The 21,101-nt window shown below is 37.1% G+C and overlaps 1 protein-coding gene across 6 annotated transcripts in view; it reads left to right on the top strand.

Moving 5' to 3' along the window:
* Window positions 1–13,710, top strand: part of Slc16a7 (solute carrier family 16 member 7) — a 163,550-nt gene extending 149,840 nt beyond the window's left edge. For all 6 annotated transcript variants that reach the window (XM_076920387.1, XM_076920382.1, XM_076920385.1 and 3 more), the window contains 2 exons: window positions 566–1,378; window positions 4,508–13,710. In XM_076920387.1, the coding sequence (XP_076776502.1) occupies window positions 566–1,378; window positions 4,508–4,785 (1,091 nt within the window). In that variant the 3' untranslated portion in view covers window positions 4,786–13,710. The remainder of the gene's footprint in view (window positions 1–565; window positions 1,379–4,507) is intronic.
* The last annotated feature ends 7,391 nt before the right edge of the window (window positions 13,711–21,101 follow it).

Here is a 21,101-nt window from a genome sequence, read left to right as displayed (position 1 = left end):
GATATGCCATGAAATCATGGCATAAACTTATTTCTCTATTTTATTATTGCCTGGTATTGAGCACAATATCTATGAGGAGGTAGAACTGTTTGAAATTGTGACTCTTTTAGTCTGTGAACAATTCATTTTAGTGACATAGCAGAGCACCCACATTTTTAAATCTCTCAAATCTAGTTCATTTTTTTTTTTGCACATAAGTATATATGAAGAGGAAGGAATCAATTTACCTGTGGGATTATACGATTCTGATTAAGAATTCATAATTTACTCCTTGCTATAGCCTATTCTGTGGTGTTGCTTTTATACCCCAGAAGTACCTTATGTGTCTGCCTTAAATCCAAGGACTCTGAAGCAGTCTTACTGTGTTTAGTTATGAAAACCAATTGAGGTTGGTTTTTGTATACTTACATTTCTATTTATAATCCTCAAAGATCACAATGTCCTGCTGCATGTCTGATTGTCTTATTTTATATAAGTGAACATTTTGAGGAATTTCTCTGGAGAGTAACATAACGTGATATTGTTTTCTTTCTTTCTTTGCCCTGTTTTCCCTTTTGTGTTTCAGGTTTAGGATTAGCATTCAACCTGCAACCAGCCTTAACAATAATTGGGAAATACTTCTATAGGAAACGGCCCCTTGCCAATGGCTGCGCCATGGCTGGAAGTCCTGTTTTCTTAAGCACACTGGCTCCTTTCAATCAGTATCTAGTTAACGAGTACGGCTGGAAGGGGAGTTTTTTGATTTTGGGAGGCATATTTTTGCACTCCTGTGTGGCCGGAAGCCTCATGAGACCTGTCAGGCAAAGTCCACGTTCTGTGAAGTCTAAAAGTAAGGTTGGCTCAAAGCATGATGCAAGTATGAAGAAAGCCAGTAAGGTATCAACAGCACAAAAGATTAATAAGTTTTTAGATTTCAGCCTTTTTGCTCATAGAGGATTTTTGATCTACCTATCTGGAAATGTCGTGTTGTTTTTAGGGATTTTTGCTCCTATTATATTCTTGGCCCCATATGCTAAACACAAAGGAGTGGATGACTATAACTCAGCTTTTTTACTGTCCGTGATGGCTTTTACCGATATGTTTGCTCGGCCTTCTGTAGGATTAATATGCAACACTAAGTTAATCCGTCCACGAATCCAGTACTTCTTCAGTGCGGCAATCATGTTTACCGGCATATGCCATCTCTTATGCCCCCTAGCGCATTCCTACTCAGCTTTGGTGGTCTACGTTATATTTTTTGGAGTGGGATTTGGAAGTATTAGCAGTCTCCTCTTTGAATGTCTTATGGACCTTGTTGGAGCTGCCAGGTTCTCCAGTGCTGTGGGACTTGTAACAATTGTGGAATGCTGTCCGGTTCTCTTAGGCCCTCCTTTGGCTGGTAAGAATATTTCTCATCAAGGACAGCAGAATAATAGCATAAGTGTCTGTGAACAAGTATGTTATCTGTAGGGATTAGTGTGCTTTATTAGATAATTAATGTGTGAATAACATTGCTTTCCTAAAAGACTAGAGAGGTTTTTACACCTGAAAATTTCATAGTTGGTTTATTTAACCCAAAATTTAAGATCTCAGGCTGACAAAGTTATGAGCCTAAGTTAATATCATTGATATAGCATGCAGGAATGAAGGAGAGTACATTAGAGTTCATATTTTTGAGTAAGTAATTTCTGCTCTATGTTTATAAATGACAAAGTTGAGACGTAGACTTTCAGGATCTGAAATGGTCTCAAGAGATGGCCATGGAAGCAACTGTTCTAAACTTCCTACTGAGAAAAATCAAATACATGTAGAGACCACCGGAAAAAAAATGCTGAGAAACTGGCCTGAATTTTTAAAAATAAATTATTTTCTTAAAAAAGAAAAACACAAGAAGGTTAGAGGGACAGGACAAAAAGAAAGATGAGAAGAAAAACCAGTGGGAGAAAATAAAAATGGTTAAAATAGACATTATAGAACCACTGGGTTTTGTTGGCCTTCCTGTGAATTATTTTGTGACTTCCTTTGGAAATAGATTGAGAATGTTCCTGGAAGGAAACTAGGGTAGACAGTTCTACTATTTAATTTTACAATATAAGGGTAAATAGAAAACACTTTCCCTGCTGGATTTAAGTTAAACCTTTCTTTACTGTTAGATTTTAAATGTATTTGGGTGCTGGCCATGACATGGTGTGACTGGTTAATTGTGATTGAGTCATCTCTAGCGATGCCTGTGTGTGTATCGTGAATACTGAGCTCATTTATTTAGGTTCTCGGCCTGCTCCCTCTTGTTCAGAACCCTGATAATCTAAATTTTCCACCATGTCTATGTTATGCCTACTCAAACAATCACCGAACCCTGACTGGTGTGCAGAACAACTGTTTGTTTTTTAAACCAGGGAAATTTTCTCAAGTGGGAATATTTTAAAGAGCTCAATTTAGTACTAACTATATTGCTATGGAAACATTAGGAAATCTGACCAAACAGATGCACTTGAAAGTGTACATTAAGATTACTTAGGATACAAGTTATAAGTAATAACAATACTGGACATTAAAGTTTGTCCGTCCTTAGGAGTTACTAAGAATTTAATGCTTGCATACAAAGAAGGAAAATCTAAGCATGAACTGAAAAGCTAAAAGTGTTACAGAGTCAGCTGACTTTCAGCCTCAATGGCACCAGGCAAGTTTTAGTCAAATGGAACAGATAGATTCTTCCCGGCTAGTGTGCGATTCCATAAAACAAAGAAGGTTTTAACCTCCAAAGTTGTATAACACCTATGAACAAGGTTCTGTGAGAATGTCCTGCAACAAGTTAAGAATACGAGCTATGTTTGGCCTCATTTAAAATTCCACAATCTGGAGATCAGAGAGATGGAACAGTTCTGCTGTTCCAGAGGACAAGAATTCAGTTCCTGGTACTGCCATGAGGGAGATCACGAAGGCTTGTAACCCCAGTTCTAGGGGATCCATTGTGCACTTTGGGTTTCAAAGGATACATGCAAATACATGTGCATAAACAGTCACACACACACACACACACACACACACACACACTTATACACACAAAATAATAATAAAATAAAATAGATGTTTAAAAAAATAGAAAGCAATCAGGCTTTACTTTGATAACTATAATGATGAAAATTAATTTAAAAAAGTAAGGCAATCCATAGTTCACAGAGCACATTCAGATCACTTTATAGTCACAATAATCAAGAATAGCACAGGTAAAAGCTCAGTCTATGATGAGCGCAGTGAAGCCATTAACGAACAATCACAAATCCTAGTGGCTCTTTCCTAATTAAAGGCAGAACTGGGAAAAGAGGAGAGAGTGGGGCTGTGACTGGGATGTAGTACAAAAAAAAAAAAAAACAAAAAACAAAAAACAAAACAAACAAACAAACAAAAAAAAAAACCCATAAATTGTGGAAAGAAAGGGGGAAAAGCAATAAGCAGGGGGATGGGAATGAGGTCACAGAACTACCTGCAAGTTATACAGCAAGCCCCAGCCATGCAGCTTTAATAGTTGTGATGCTTAGGTAGTATTGTAACTGGCCTGGAAAAAAAAAAACAAAACCGGGCGGTGGTGGTGCATGCCTTTAATCCCAGCACTTGCGAGGCAGAGGCAGGCAGATTTCTGAGTTCGAGGCCAGCCTGGTCTACAGAGTGAGTTCCAGGACAGCAAGGGCTACACAAAGAAACCCTGTCTCGAAAAAACAAAACACACACACACACAAAGAAAATGTTCTAAAGAGAGTCTTATGTATCTTGATCTATCAGATGATTGAAACTCTGGACCCCAAAGAAATGAGAACTTCCCCAGGAATTTCATGCTGTGAGGAGGGAAAGGAACCAGCCAGAGAGGACCATTCCCACAGTTCTGACTATCTATGAGATCACCTCAAAGGATAAAACTGAAACCCAGACAGTAAGGGTCAGTCTTTGGTGATCATACCTTGACCTGAGTCTGGTGAGAAGTCCATAGCCTTGCTACTCTGTGAAAATTTTGATTTTTTTTTTTCAGTACCCAGAAATTGAATTGGAGGGTTTTGTGGAATTTTTTATCCCTTTTCCTAAGGTGGCCACATTGAATAAGCTTCTTTCTGCTTTTCACTATAACAAAACAATACAAATAAATAATAAACACACAACCATGGAAAGTGATATAAATGTCTGGTGCAAATTAATAGTTAAATACATATGAAACCACATGCCTGTATACTAAAAAATGATTTATATTCCTATGTATTATTATACAAACACATGTATGCCTAATATATCTTGATTGTTATATATAAGTCGATTATATTTTATTGCCAGAAATAGTTTTTAGTAAATGTGAGATGCTGGTAAAAGTTAATCCTATAAATATCTGAATATATATAGAAACATAATCTACAATATTTTCTATATTAAAGTATAATTTGATACTTAATTTAAATGAGAGGAATACAGTTTGTCTGAGGATGTTTCTTCTAGATGTTATAGTCTTATCAAGCCTTCTTAAAGGATGTTCTTTGTCTCATAGGTAAATTGCTTGATATAACTGGACAATATAAATACCTGTACATAGCCAGTGGGATAGTCGTGTTAACATCAGGCACTTACCTACTGATTGGCAATTGTATCAACTATAGCCTTCTCGAAAAGGAAAGGAAGAGAGAGAAAGCAAAGAAGATGAAATCTGCTACTCATCAGTCCAAAGAAATGGAGGCTATGAGCAGACCTAAAGAGGACGAACTTGCTGTCAAAGTTTCTAATGCACAAAATCTTCCCTCAGAAAGGGACAAAGAAAGTAGTATTTAACAAGTCTCATCTCCGAATCAGTGTTCTTGAATTTACTTATGAGTTTCTTTGTGTTTTTTTCAAAGAATTGCAAAGGATTTTAGCTGCAACAAAAGATCACAAACAGTAAGGAAACTGTTATCTTCCCCAATGACATACTATAAATTAATGCTTTATAATTGGTTGGGATGGTTAACTTTTGAGATTGTGCATGTAGAAAATCCACACCATTGCTTATCTGCGCGTATGAGTTTTGATGAAAACAGAGAATTTTTTTTTTTAAATCCTCTGCCTACTTTTCCTTTTAGCTGCAGAATGAGATGGGCATCCTAGACCCCAGCTTATTCACAATTCAACATTAATTCCACATAACAACTCTCTTCAAGGTTCATCGTTCATCTGGTATTAAGTCATGAAGTGAATTGAGGACAATCATTTTCCTTTTCAACACACAAAGAATCACACATGTATTCACACAAACACTGAGTATCGGGAGATCATAAAGAAATAAATGAATTTGAAAAAATATTATCATAGTCATTTTTAAGTTGAAGGGGAAAAAAAAAACCTCCTCTGGGAAGCGGGAATGTGTTACGTTTGCATGCAGTTTTGCAGTGTGGATTAAAAATCAAAGTGTGAAAAATCAAAGTGTTGTTAACAAAAAAAAAAAAAAAAAAACTAAAGGAAAAATCTACATGGATAAGTTTGGCTAAAAACAAAACAGGTTTTCCACCATCAGTCTGCTACAGTCAGGCCAGTTTAATCCACACACCTGTCCACCCAGTCTCTTTGAGAGGCTGCAATTAGGGCTAGCTGCTAGACAATAGAGCCCCGCTATTAATTTCCAGAATTCATACCTAACACATGAATTGATTTAAAATGCAGTGACATTGAACAATCAGCAGAATCCATTGACTTTAGAAGCCTCTTAAGCCATAATGTACATTTTTGATGACTTTTTTTATTGGATATTTTATTTATCTACATTTTAGATGTCATTCCCTCTCCCCATTTCCCCTCCCTAGAAATCCCCTATCCCATCCCCCTCCTCCTTTTTGCTTTTATACCATTTTAATTACATGCAAGCATTAAGGTCAGTTCTAGGTTGAGGAACTAGAAATATAATAGATGCAAATAGTCAAGGAACAAGCAAGACAATAAACACAAATAAAACCTGGGCTCAATGCCAATTTAATGGTGTGCTGAACTATTCAAGTAAAATAAATTAGAAGAGCTGACATGTTCAAGTAGACTAGATTCTATTTTTTCCCCAGCACAAAGTAGTGACACAACTGTAATCTCATGAGTAATTCATAAGAGTAGAACTGACAAGACCATGGGTCATTTCTGAGCCCACTAACAACTTATAATTCTCTACTACAGTAATCAAAAGCAAAAAACAATTTCAGGCCTTCAATTCCATTACAGAAGACACCTCGTGGTATAAAAGAAGGAGGGGAAACACTTGAAAATTCTGCCCTCTACTGACTGGACTACCCATGACTGCGAATAGAAACCAGAAGCTGGGGCATGTCCCCAGGACATTTCTGGCAATATAGGCCGTAGAGACTGACAGGCGTGTAATTTATAACACACTAGCAACATGGCAGAGAATTGTTGCTCAGGTTACTTTAGCATTTGCTCATTTTCCAAACCTAAAGTGTCTAGAACTCAAAATCATTCTTACAAAACTCTCTGAGAGGTCTGTGATTTCTTATTGTGTACATAGCAACTGAAACTAAATACTCTTATATGTTTCGTGTCTTCTTTCATTTTCTGATAAATAGGAAAAATTTAGTGCTTTATTATTGAACTCTTACAATGTCTTCTTCTTTCTTCTTCTTTTCCTCTTCCTCTTTTTCTTCCTCCTCTTCCTCCTCTTCCTCCTCTTCCTCCTCCTCTTCCGTTTCAATAGAGGTGGGTGCTATTCCTATTTCTTAGAAGACTCTACGTAGACACCACATTTTCACAATATCATCATTAAAGTTTTGATTTGCTCATAACAATTACACGCTGCTTCATCCATGTGGTTTATAGGTTCATATTTAGGGAGCAAAAAATGATTTGGGTTTTCTTTATTTATCAATTGCTTTCTTGAATATGAAAATGTTTCTAATTTTTAATTATTCAATAAAAACAAGATGTGCCAATATTGTAGAGAAATTAAGCAAGGCAGTATGTAACCCCATATGACTTTAAAAAAAAAAGTTACTCCCACCGTATCTTGAATCACCTTTATATGATTACTTCCTTCATATTCACTTCTGTTTGTCCAAAAAAAAATCATCCTAGTCAACCATAAATGCTTCCAATAAGAATGTCTTGTACTCTTTGAAAAAACCTTTAAAAACTAATATACCTATCAGACAACAGGAGGAGAGAGACAGTAAGGCCATGAGCATGGGAACCGCAGTCAAAATCCATGTGCTCTACCACCTGCGTGAGGAGATGCTGTCGGTGGATTCCAGTGCCTTCCTTTCTCCCTGGGAAGTGGTGATGTCACTTGCTGATGAGTCAAATCAAAACCAATTTGCATTTCCTTCTTTGCTTTTCAGTTGTCTTGATTCACTTAATTTGTTGTGCTGATTGCGTTGATTTTTTTTTAAGAGGGTGGAAGGATTGCAAAGCGCATGACCTGATGTGTAGAGTCATGCTACAAACATGACAAGTGTGTACATCTGTAATGGATGGGTCCTAAGTTAAGCCATGTCTCACTTGAATCAGTAACAAAACCAGAATAGAAAAGAATCCAGTCGTTTGCTTTTACCAGTCCATGGCACCTGTTGAGATATTTGCTGCTTTACTGAAGTCTTTCAAAGACTGAGAAAAGACTACTGGCTTAAAGCATGTGTTCATAATCACCCGAGTAGAAGAAGGAACCTTGCTGGCACCTTTCTCTGCAACGTTAGGGCTGAATACATGCCTGCCACCAAGGAAGAATAGATTTTAGATGTTCAAGATAAAAAACTAGATTGATACAATTAAAATGCCCACTACACCCTACTGATCACCTCAAAATTATACAAAAGGAACTAGAGTACTCACAATTTGTGATCATTAGCTAGCTTACGTATTTTGTCATTTGTTGTTAAACATCCCATATTTTTTGCTATTTCACTATTGCTACATCATCCATAGACAGATAAGTGGGTATGTACTTGTTCTGGCCTAGTTTTTCCAGATCCTTTTTGAAGAGGCAATGGGCCAGAAAACATGATGTTTTAGTATAAATTCACCTGACTCACAGACTTTCCCTTTCCATTCTGTGTTCCAACCACCTTCCCTCACATGGTCACATGCTCCACCCAGACACCAGAAAATAAGTAAAACTGTTCCGTTTGGTATGTTCAAAAGTATGCTGTAAAGACAAAACTTCTTTACTCACTTGCTTCTATCCCTACAATTATTATGGAAATTATAAATGTAATTGTATATAGATTTATAAATAGTTGAAATTACATTCATCCAAAAAATGCCTTATAAGGAAAGAAAAAAAACTCATACAATTTCCAACCTTTAATAAAATAAAATATCCCAAAAGTTTGGCTCAAGTTATTGGGAGAATGCAAATTAGAGCAGGGGCTAAAAGGTCTGTGACATGCAGTCTGCCTATGTAATGCCTTTTAATATTTAGACCAAAGCCATACTAGAAGAAGTCATTAACTTTGTGTAACAGAATCTCTCTCTCTCTCTCTCTCTCTCTCTCTCTCTCTGTCTCTCTCTCTCTCTCATACACACACACATACATGTGCAAGCTCGGGAAAATAATTTTAAAAATAGTTTACTGTCAAACCAAACTTTAGTCTTTGGTTTATCGCAAAGCAGGAAGAGTACCTAGGGTTTTCACTCAACGTCCAAATACAGACGACTGTCTCATAAGCGGGTAGAAAGACAGATATAAAAGTGTAAATTTCATCTTGGAAATTAGACCTAACTTTAATCTGTATAATGATTTATTATATGTCCATTAGCAACTGTAACCAAAACATAGTATCAAATTGCCTGATTCTCTTATTAGTTTAAATTATCTCAAATGATAATTATGTAGCAGCTTAAAGTGTGTTCATAAAACCTTGTCTCGTCTAAATGACGGTATGTTTATGTGACCCCTATGCCATATATTTTCCCTGAAGTTGGAACAGAAGAAACCATTTTTTTTTATTACACATAAACTATTCCTATGTTACCCGTAGGTGTAAACTGTAAACCGTAAAACTTTCTTAAAAACATGATTTGGATTTTAGTGACTATCCCATTTATAGGAATGCCCCAGAAATCAAGAAATTTTTATGAGATAATTCAGTTCATTGGGACAGCATATACTTATTTTCATCATTTGAAAATAAAAACACGCCAGGCGGTGGTGGCATACGCCTTTAATCCCAGCACTTGGGAGGCAGAGGCAGGCAGATTTCTGAGTTCGAGGCCAGCCTGGTCTACAGAGTGAGCTCCAGGACAGCCAAGGCAACACAGAGAAACCCTGTCTCGAAAAACCAAAAAATAATAATAATAATAATAAAATTAAATAAATAAATAAATAAATAATAAATTAAAATAAAATATAAAACAAAATAAAAACACACCATATGTAGTTACCTTTCAGCTTCTTCTGAGCATGATCCTTGATTCAAAGATGTTACTGCTTTTGTTGTCTTCTCTTGCTAGGCTTTGTGGAGAGCTAATGCATCCCTCCTTGCTTGAGGAGATCAATCTCAACACACTATTTTCCACATGATGTCATCTGTGATGCAGGTGCCCTTATTAGTTTGTGATTTCAAGAATAGCTTCCCTGAGGCAATATGTCCCTCAGGTCAGAACTTCACATCCTCACACATAGAAAAGACCCTTCTGATTCTAGGCCTGAGAGTTCTGAGAATCTGATTTGACAATCTAGCAAAATAAATCAATCTGTCCTTGGCACTTACCTTCTGGAATTTCCCCAATTTTCTAAAAGTGCCTCAGGCCTTGAGGAACTAGAATTAACCATGGTGGTGTCAACATAGCAGAGCCACAGATGCAGAGCCACCGCCACCGTTTGCAGTTATAAATGTCACTCAGATTGTTTTAATGTCTTCACAATCTCATCACTTCTACAGATTTGACTTCTGTGTGTCCATATGCTTCTGCATGTGTGAGAACACAGGTAAAAAGCCAAGAGACACACACGTCAGAAACTCTCACGTAATAAAAACACAAGTTGTTTCTGTTAACACACTTAAATGAACAACACACTGAGGTCACCATTTCTACCATGCAAACCGTAGTCTTTGAGTGTTCGTATCTAATAGAATTTGCATCTTCACACAGTGTTATAAGTTTAGGAGTTCTCATCTTGCTTTCTCAGACACATTGATGGACAGAGTCTGAAAAAGTTACGATAGTATTGCGAACAACATTTTCAAATGTCCCTCTGTTGAGCAGAATTAACATCGGCATTGAATGAATCATGCCTAGTCCAGTCCCCGCTGCTTCACTGTCCTTCCTACTCTTCTCTGCCATTTTAATTCACTCTTCGAATTTCCTTTTCCTGTAACATTTAGAGACAGGAAATGTATCTAAGATACATTAAGTCTTTAAGATTCTTGTCTACTCTTTCTGGACACTCTCCACACAGAAAACATCCTTGGTGGTGGTCCTTCAACAACATTTGCATTGTCTGCATACTCTTTGAATACATCATATTCAAGTCTTCATAAGACTTGTTTATAAGGTGAGCAACATTCAGCAGTAATACAGAAAAGCCAGTATATTATCAAATTATTAACATCACAGTGACTAATCTTTCTTTACATGATAAAACAGGCTTTACGTTTATATAGATTACATCTAATGATAGTTTTTTTACACCTACTTTATATACAACACGCTCACTGAACTAACCACAAGTTTCTATGGGCTGTGTTTCTACAACTCACATTGTACTGACTGACGTCTGAGTAATCCTAGACTTCACAAGATAGGGCCAGCCAATTGAAATGCTGGTTTTGGAGGGATGGATGTAATGCAAATATAATGTATCTTGAGTTGTAGCATACTTTTGTTTGACATACACAAATAGTGAAAGTTATGTTTAATTCATCACATCATCTTGCTTCTCTAAGCTATCTTTTGTTAATTACCCACATTTAAAAGTAGTATATTAGAACAGGGTAGAACCCTTGTTTAAGTGTATCCCAGTGCTCTAACTGAGTGCAAGACTGAAGATAGAACCCATCTTTTGACTAACATTTCTTTAGTTCTATGCATTTATAAGCCCCGCTGTCAATATTGATGACCTTATATAATGAATAAAATATTTTCTAAAACACACTTAAAAATTCTTCATATTCAATATAAGTGCATTTGTTAATATTACTTTGCAGTGTCAAGTTTATAAGCTCAATTTGAAAAATATCTGCTCATTGATGCACTACAGAATTCTAGGTAAGGCACAGACAGTAATATGTTATTGGATTTTGCATATTATATGATGTTATATTAATAGTAAAGAGTAACATAATACTGGTATTCATGCCAGTATTATGTTAATAGAAATTTTATCAGCGTTTTTTTAATTACCCTTTTGCCTATATCTAGACCTTATTTTTAAGGACACATTCATTTCCTAAATAACTGTCATCATTTAATTTAAGGACATCACTCATACAGTGCTCTAAGAATCTGAAAATATATTAAGGAAAGTACTAGAATGAGTTCTATCAGGCAAAACTAGACACTTATCAGGTGTCTGATGACAATGCAAGCAAAGCTTTAATGTCAGAGAATGCTATTTACATTTACTGCGCCTGCATAAATATTGTTTCTATAATTAAAAATAACAACAAAAGAAACCCCACCAAAAATCATTCATAGTGAAATCATTCTCTGGAAGAAGAGTTGTAACTGTTCTGAGTTTATTTTGGCAAAGTTCAGGAAACAGTATTCTGCCTATACAAGTGTTTGCTGTAGTCACTAGGGACATCTGCTATAGGGTGCATTGTAAGGAGGATGTTCATAAACTGACATGGTCCAAGAGAATCTTGTGTGCATACAGGAGACCTTAACTCTTCTCCAGGCAGGTGCATGCTGGTTATATTCAACTAGACTGATGGCCAACTAACCAACTGACATTGTGACAGTGGACAGCTTCAGTACCTATGACATTATTTTTTCATAATGATAAAATTTGATATCATTCTTTAATCATACAATAATTTCTATGCTGGAGGTGAGATGGAAGGACCTTCCCAAACATTCATTAAGATTGACAATTGATTTGAAACTTTTAAAATATGCATTAATGAAATATTTTCTAGAATAAAAATTTCTCCATTTGTGAAGGGAATTTTGAAAAAATATTAGAACTTACATGCTTTCAATAAGTATTTTATTATAGCTTTAAATTGGAACTACGATTGTTGGGAAAGTTATGTATCATGCCTTGTTACTAAAAAGACACACTTAAGATATACTTTACTATAATCACCCCGATCTTTGAAAGAGTTTCTGAAAAGGATGCGTTTCAGACTTAAACTGTAAATTTATTTTAATTATAAATTATGCCTTAAGCTCTGCCTCTAAGATTTCAAAGTGAAACGTAATGTGTTTTGCTCTCTATGTATTTTGATGACCACTGAGCAAACCACCACACAGTCACATAAATATGGGTTTTCCCTGAAATAAGATCAAGATAGCCTTGCTTATCACCTAAGACGATTCAGTTGGCTGTTCTGTGATATAAGCCACGGCTGTATCTGCCTCATCTTGTGACAACAAAATATAAAATATTCAGTGTGAATGCCTCTCAATATTTAGAAATGTGAGATGATAGACTGTTCTTCCTTTGCCTTCCAACAAGTGACTATAAATAATCTTGATGTACATTTCTGGAAAGTTTTGTATATGGAGCAATTCCTAATTTAGAGAAGAAGACATGTATAAAAGTGACCTCTCAAAATGAAAGGTAACTGTTGTTTTCATAGAGATGCCTATTTTATTTTCCTTGAATGTTATGTAGATTTATTTAAATCCAAAGTAAATTGTTTTGGTAATGAGCTCCTTTTAAGGAAAATGTCCTGAGATACTGAAGCACTCAGGCTCCCTGTCCCCATCCTGCTGTGCTGTTGTGTGGACATAATGCTTCAGCGAAGGACTTACTAGAGTTGCTCTGTTTTGCTGCTTAACAAATTTGGAAGCAAATGCCCACTTCCTCTGTGAGAGTGTGTGTTTTGCCTGCTGTGTCAAATATATTTTCCAAGGTTTGTTCTTTCCTTCTATATTCTGTGGACAAGGATGTTTCTAGATTAACTACTTTTATGCCCCCTAGGGCCAGGCATAGAGTCATTCCTCATGAACATGAATGAATGGAACCAGATAATTGAGAGTCCCACAGTTTTCTCTGACGTGGCCTGAGGTGAGGGAAATTTTCTCACTAGTTCCAAACAATAATATGGAAATATCTTGGAGTCTTTTCCCTACTGTAATTGATATTCTGTCTTGAAGGAGCCATTTTAATTAATTTCCTCAGTCAAACATCCTATGCAAACGTTGAGACATGCAATGCAGTGTGTTAACTTTATGGTACTTGTCAATTAGTTTTATTTTCTTTATAAAGTCAGAAATGCTCTATTTAGGCTTCCTGGAAATACAGACAATCATTTTAATTACTAAAGGTGCTACTTATTTTTCAACATTGGATCATGAATGCATTCTTGTCTTCTGAGTTTTATGTGTTCTTTTTTTAGGGGTGGGGAACAGTGCAAAAAATTAGATTATCTTTTTTGTCTGATTTATGCAACTCAAGAAAATCTGTAACTATTTGTATTCTATTGTTACTGTATTTTAATGATTACCACTCTTGAATTTAATTGCAGGTCTGTGCTATTTGTTAAAAAGTACATGTGTATATATTTCTACAGTCTGTAAGAAAAACCTGTATTGCTTTTATTAAAGTAAAATTTATGTTCACGTTGTATTTTTGAAATGAGACCTGTAACTTTTTCCTTAACCATCAAATGCTACGCTAGTCTATGCTGATCAAAACATGGTGTCCAACCCCATCCCACATGTAAGGGCACTTCTTTGCCTAGATGCATATAAGTGATTAATATCAATGAAAAGATTTTGTCAACATGAAAAATATATATAAAAAACTCCTAGTGGCTGAAAAAAAAATGTATACAGTTTTCTTTTTCACTGACTTGCTTGAATGGGTTCACACTGACTGAACATAAATGTTTCAAAAAGATGTTATTGCCTGAACCACAGAAGCTCTTTCCCTCTAACTTGATCTTAAGATGATCTTTATTTATTTGAACACTTTTAGAAGAGTAGCAAAAAGAAATTTTCTGTATACTATAGACTTATACATTGGCCAAGACTCCCTCAGTATCAGTCCCCACCAGAATATTGGTAAAGCTACACTCACACGTTTACCTAATAGTTTATGGGCAAGAGTAAACCCTCAGTGTTGCCCATTATATAACTTTGCACAAAATAGCTTGTGGACATACCATAGTGTTGCATGACTTTTTTGTGGAGATAAACAAGCATCTCTTCACCTCAGATAAGACACCACCAACAAAAAGAAATGATTCTGCCCAATTCTAGCTGTGTGCACCCATGAAGACCTGGGTACTTGACAGGGGCATTGATTGGTAAAGGGTTTCTTACATGAGTGTACATGGAGACTTGCCAGTTCACAGGTCTGTGACTATAGTAGGAGATGCATCTATTTGTTCTTGCCATTCTCAATTCTGGGCTCTTATAGATGGTGCTGTTATTCAGTTCACAAATTAAATGGTCTTTCCTATTGGAAAACTGACTCTTTTATGTAGCTCCCCCTCTTCTAGGCCTGATTGCTTTTTTTAATGTGAAATCCATTCTGCTTGAGATTACATTTCCCCCTCTTTCATAGCACCCACACAGTGCATCTTTCTTTGCCCACTTATGTTTAATCTATATGAACTATAGGGATTTCTATAGCCTACATATATTTCGGCGGCAAAATCCTTTACCCATTTAGTACGTTTTCTTTCATTTTCAGAAGTTGGAATATAGTACACAAGATGTAATTTTTAGATGTATTTTCCATGTTTCTGTATTCCATGATTTCTCAGCCTTGCTCAGTGTCTGATAATAAGTTGAGCAAATTCTCAGTAATTATTACTTAAAATGTTTTGTTTCTGATTCCTAAATCTTCTACTGATAACTACATTATGCATATACCTTTGTAATTGTCACACAGCTCTTACTTTGGTGTGGCTTATTTCGAGGTAGTTATGTTATTTTCTCTTTGCTGTTCAGTGTTTGAAGTTTCCAGGATGATATCCTCAAGCCTAGTTTGTTAGTGCACTGATGCCGGGAAGACCCAGAAGCATGTCAATGGAAGGCATTCTTCACTTCTGCCACAGGAGTTTTGATCTCTCACTGTCTTAGTCAGGGTTTGTATTCCTGCACAGAACATCATGACCAAGAAGCAAGTTGGGGAGGAAAGGGTTTATTCAGCTTACACTTTCACAATGCTGTTTATCACCAAAGGAAGTCAGGACTGACACTCAAGTAGGTCAGGAAGCAGGAACTGATTCCAAGGCCATGGAGGGATGTTACTTACTGGCTTGCTTTCCTCACTTTCTCAGCTTGCTTTCATATACAACCCAAAACTACCAGCCCAGGAATGGCATTACCTTTTATAATAGTCCCTTTCACCCTTGATCACTAATTGAGAAAATGCCTTACAGCTGGATCTCATGGAGGCATTTCCTCAAGGGAGTCTCCTTTCTCTGTGATAATTCCAGCTTGTGTCAAACTGACACACAAAACCAGCCAGTACAAATCACATTTCTTTTTTATCCATAGAATTTCACCTTCTGTATACATTGCCCATCTGCTCCTTCATGATATTTATCCACAAGGGCCCTTGGCATATTAATCACTATAGTTAGAATTGTGAAATTTTGGTTTCTTTTAGAAACACGGAAATGCTATAAGAATATGTTTTTGTTTTAATCCCAGTTGTGAGATACTGTCTTAGTTAGGGTTTTACTGCTGTGAACAGACACCATGATCAAGGGAAGTCTTATAAAAGGCATCATTTAATTGGGGCTGAATCACGGGTTCAGAGGTTCAGTCCATTATCATCAAGGCAGGAGCATGGCAGCATCCAGGCAGACATGGTGCAGAAGGAGATGAGAGTTCTACATCTTTATCTGAAGGCTGCTAGTGGAAGACTGACTTCAAGGCAGCTAGGATGAAATCCTACAGGCACAGTGACACACTCAGTCCAACAAGGCCACAACTTTTAATAGTGCCACTCCCTGGGCCAAGCATATATACAAACCATCACAGACAGGAAGCAGCTTCAGATTGTTTATAAGAGCTAACTATGATTTGTCTCATGCTCTAGCAGGGATGTGATTTTGCCAGCTGCAGAAAGTTTCTGCAGTTGTATGATATTAGTAATTCTGAGGATTTTTCAGAGGGTGTATACATGCTAGGGCCCAGTGAGTTGAGAGGTTGTTGGTTGGATGTTGGTGGTTTTTGCTAGGTGTTGCTTGTTATTGGTTGTTATTGGTGGCAGTTTGTTAAGGAGTAGTACATGAATAAACAGCAAGAAGAAAGTAGACATATTTATGGTGATGATCAAAGTTGCCCAAAGGGACTCAGTGCCCCTAATCAGCAGGAAGTAGTCTAATGATAATGCCCCCCCTTCTGACCCCTGACATTATTCAGAATTTTTTCCTTTCCTATCTATTTTTCTCTCTTATCTAGAGTTTGGTGGGTGAAAATGTGGAATAAAAGGTGAAGGGTGGAAGGAAGAACCCACAAAGAAAATGACAGCTATAATTCATAGTTGTTGAAAATTTTCCAGACCTACAATTTTAATATCCTGGTATATGTCAGGAGTCTGGTCTGAATGATTGTGCTAACACTTCAAAGTCCATAGTGGTCTGTTTGAAGAATTTTTGTTGTCTTATTTCTGTTTGTTTGCTTGCTTATTTTGCTATTATTTTTTTTCTTTGTAAAGTTCCTGGGATTTTATGATTTGATTTGGTTTAGTTGGTTTGGTTTTGAAGGTGGAGCATTGTGTTTTGATTTTTGTTTTGAACATTTTACTGTCAGATGTTTTATTTTTAGTGGCTATGCATGATGCATAAGTAGAAGGAATTATTGTAAAGGGCACTGTAGACAAGGTATGGAAACCATTTTATAGCACTTTTATTATGTCCTAGTTTTTTAAGGAGACTGTATGTTGAAGTTGTAACCTTAGTACATTGTGTTTCTTAGCTTCTTTCTCCTTTAGGTGAAACATGATGTCAGCACAGTCTAGATGGGATATCTCCATTTCCCAGGATTCATTAGACTGATCTAAGTCCAACAGTCTACAATTTCACCAGCAAGATTCTGTGGTGCAAATGTTAAGATCAGAATACTTGATTTATTTCAAAATGATTTTTTCCTTCCAGTTCTAGAGAGAACTTTTCCCTGACATCTTGCTGTGACTGAGCTCCTGGAGGGAAATCTCACTGTGTGATATCTTTGATACCCCCAGGATTATTAATCTCTCAGAAAATCCCCAATAAGCCTATAATGGTTGATCAATTTTAATTCAAACCTTCTCTCCAGTCTCTGGATACTGCAATGAGTTCCTCTGGCTGGTGGGGTCTTCCTGATGTGGTGGTTCGCTATTCGTCCTTTCTGTTGGATGGGTGGCAGTTTGTTCTTGACCTCTCTTCTTTGGATCCAAAACCAATCTATGCTTTTTCAGCTTGATTGGCAGTTTATATATTGTGCAACTTCTAAGCTGCTGTCTTCTTGGAAATCCAACTTTAACACCTGCATGGTCTTTAAATTGGGTCCCATTTGGTAATCTTTAATTTAGGGATCAAATTCAATGTGTTTAGTATTGTGAACTTTTAGCATAGTGATATTTTTAAGATGGCAATTTAAACTATATCTGGTGACAATAAGAAGTGGCTCTGTGAGTTGTCAGCATGAACTTTATTGATTATGAAATCAGGACCTTTATAATTGTATGCAAAGTTCTTATTAATGGGACATTGGTCTTTGGTGTGTGTCAGTCTCGCTTATTAACCAAACTATCTTGATGCATTCTTATCCTGAGTGATGTTAATTAGTAACAGCAATTATTAGGCATGAATTGTGATTACAGTATTTGGAGACTATTCTGCAAGAATTTATTTGGATAAAATAGATGTTGAGAAACAGTAGGAATCATGTTTGTATTTTCTTTCAGACAGAGAATCATGAGTATGGAAAGCATATTCAGTACAAAGCACTTGGGATGCTACCCAATTTTAATATATCTGTATATATTATTTAACATGTAATATACAATAATATATATTATATATATATATATGAAATGAACATATATACATATATATATATAAACTGTTATTTTATCTAAGATACTAACTTTTGAATATCATTTTACCTCAAGAAGACATTAAGCCACTTTGAGAAATTAAAACCTTCTAGGTAAATCCTCAAAATTATATTAGTACTTTATTATAAACACATTGCTATTCAATGAAGGATTTAGGTAAGAATGTGTTTCTGTGAATAAACAAGATGTACTAGATATAGTCATGACTGTATCAACATATTTTAATCTCCAACTCACTATCACAACAATTAAGAATAATCTAGAAACAGCAAAAACTCAGTAGTCACATGGTATAGCTGTCACACCTGGGATTCACATCAACAGTGGCTGCCTTCACAAGCCTGAGGCCATTCACAAACTATCATGGGAATAAGAGGGTTTCATCAGGCCCATCCTTGTCTGAGGAGCTATAGACAGTTAACGATAAGCCAAGGACTAGCCTCAGCTTGGAAAGGGGTTCTGAGGAAGGGGTGTCTTAGAATGATGAAACAACTTGAAATTAAATTGTGGGTCCAAGCTCACTGCCCGTGTTCTGCACAAGACAGCTTTCCAGGTTGCACTCTCTGGGCTCAGCTTGAGGCAGTTTTCTCTTGCTATTCTAAAAAGTCTCTGGATACCTTTCCTCTTACAGACCAAAAACCCAGTCTTTTATTTACATATCAGTTCAGTTATCACCCTAAGTTCCCTCTTGATTATCCCATGACCAGCATTCTACGATGCAAGCCCCTTGATTCTCAGAGACAGCAAGCACAAACACAGACAATAAGATAGCTGGGTTGAATTCCACGTTGAAATTACTATCCCTACCATGCCTGGTCCTGGACCTAAACTCCGTCTGTCTCAGACTGACCTTGAACTCAGGAATCTGCCTGCCTTTGTAAGCACAAACAACAACAACAACAACAACAACAACAACAACAACAAGCTTAGCTGGGTGGGATCCTGCTCTGTGATCACCACTGCCTAATTCTCTTCATTTTCTGCCTTAGTGTCTTTCTGACAAACTGGCTCATGGTGTAGCTGCCTCTGTTCCTTTAGATGTGTGAAGCTCCTTATACAAATCATATTGAATCATTATATTTTGCATAGTTGAAAAATTATATATTTTTGGACTCAGGTTTTCAGCCTTAAGGGCTGTCCTGAAGGTCACAGTGTTCTAGCATTTTGAGGAGATGTTAGAAACACACTTGCCTCCGGGACTCATGCTTTGTCCATGGAGTCAGACTTTGGCAGAGAGGACATTGCTCAAAGGAGGCATGTGAAAATATGTACATTATTATACAAACAAGCCTTATGCCCACAGCAACCATCAACACTGGTAGAGACCCACACCCTGCTGACTCTGTTCCAGGGCAGGAATAATGTCATTCTGTCCCTTACACAGTCAAGCAGGATTCAGCAGTAATGTAGCCACTGGTACACTGTGTTGTAAGAAGCTCTTCACCCATGCTCATAAGTGCAACCACAGTTTAATGCAGTGGGCTATCCACAAGGAAAAGGAAGTCACATGGTAACAGAAAGCTGTGATTCAGCGTTAGATGGAGAAAGGGAATAAGATGAGAATTTGGAGGTCAGACTTTGATTAAAGAATGTACTGCATCTACTTTATTGTACACGAATAACCATTTATATAGTGAAAACCTATTGACTGTAGTTGGATAGTCCAATTACTTCATATTGGACAGTGAGCGTTCATACAACCAGGGTTTCTATTCAGAGTAAGCAAATAAAAGGAGACATGAGAGTTCATGTTTGTCAGCCGGCCAGCCACTGGTACTCACACCACTTCAGAATTCTATGTTCTGACTTCTGGGAATACTCAGGAGCATGGTGTGCCATGCTTTTTATTTAGAAGCACAGTATACCAGGTAGGCTGACCACTAGGTCATGTCTGCATTTTCTACAAAAATACTGTGTGTGTGTGTGTGTGTGTGTGTGTGTGTGTAGTGGGATACCATCCCACTACATTTGTATAAAGTTCAGCGATTGGGCTGTATAAGAGGTAAGTGGAGTGAGGAGAGGAAGAGGAGGAACTGGGGAGAGATGTAGGAGTCATGGAGAGCAATGCATGTATCAAGAGCAGTCCTGGGTAACAACTTTTATCTAGGTTAGTTAATTAGTTAACACTTCTAATTGTGTGGGCATCTTGTTATTTGAGCATTACCAAATATATAAAGCTATTGGATAATCTTTGAACATCAGAGTCTCATTTCTACTGGGTACTGCGTGGATGGAGGGATGGTCTGGGCTCAGCTCAGCCTTGTGGAGACAGCATGATAGATAGGCAAAGCCATCTCCCACGCTTGGCATCTTGTGGGTGCCAGGGCCGGTATTCTAGTCCACCTGAGCCAGCAGCCTGAGCTGTGGCAGCAGCGAGAACATGCCACTGCTTATGGCCTCAGGCCTTGCCTAGTCGGGAAGATGGCAGCCTATAACCACAAGTCAGATCAAGTGCTGCCTTATAAATGACACCATCAACATCTGTGTGTGTTTGTCTGTGTGTGTGTGTATGAGAGAGAGAGAGAGAGAGAGAGAGAGAGAGAGAGAGAGAGAGAGAGAGAGAGAGAGAGAGAGAGAGAGAGTTTGTGAAAGAGTAAATGAAAGCCATGATAATTCCCCAAAATCTGTTTCCAAGAAGCTTCAGGATATGTGTTTTGCCATTGTTTGTACTGTGCACATTACTGAACTTCTTTCTCTGTGGTGGTCTCTTTGTCACATGAAGATGTGGGGAAAGGAAAGAAGAAACAGAAAATAGTAAAGTGAAGAGGGAGAAAGAGAGCAAGAAGCCAAGACAGCTAAACATGAACTTTTACCAGCAAACTCAATCATTCTCAAAACCCAATTTTGGTAGCATCTTGCTGCCATCTTGTCGTCAAGAACTACATGGTGTCATTCCTATGCCAACCACTAGGGAAAGGCAAGTTTAAAGTGTTTTGGATAACTCTCCCCC

This window comes from Arvicanthis niloticus, chromosome 22 (assembly GCF_011762505.2).
Source record: "Arvicanthis niloticus isolate mArvNil1 chromosome 22, mArvNil1.pat.X, whole genome shotgun sequence".
Lineage (NCBI taxonomy): Eukaryota > Metazoa > Chordata > Mammalia > Rodentia > Muridae > Arvicanthis > Arvicanthis niloticus.
This window is presented reverse-complemented; position numbering and strand designations above follow the sequence as displayed.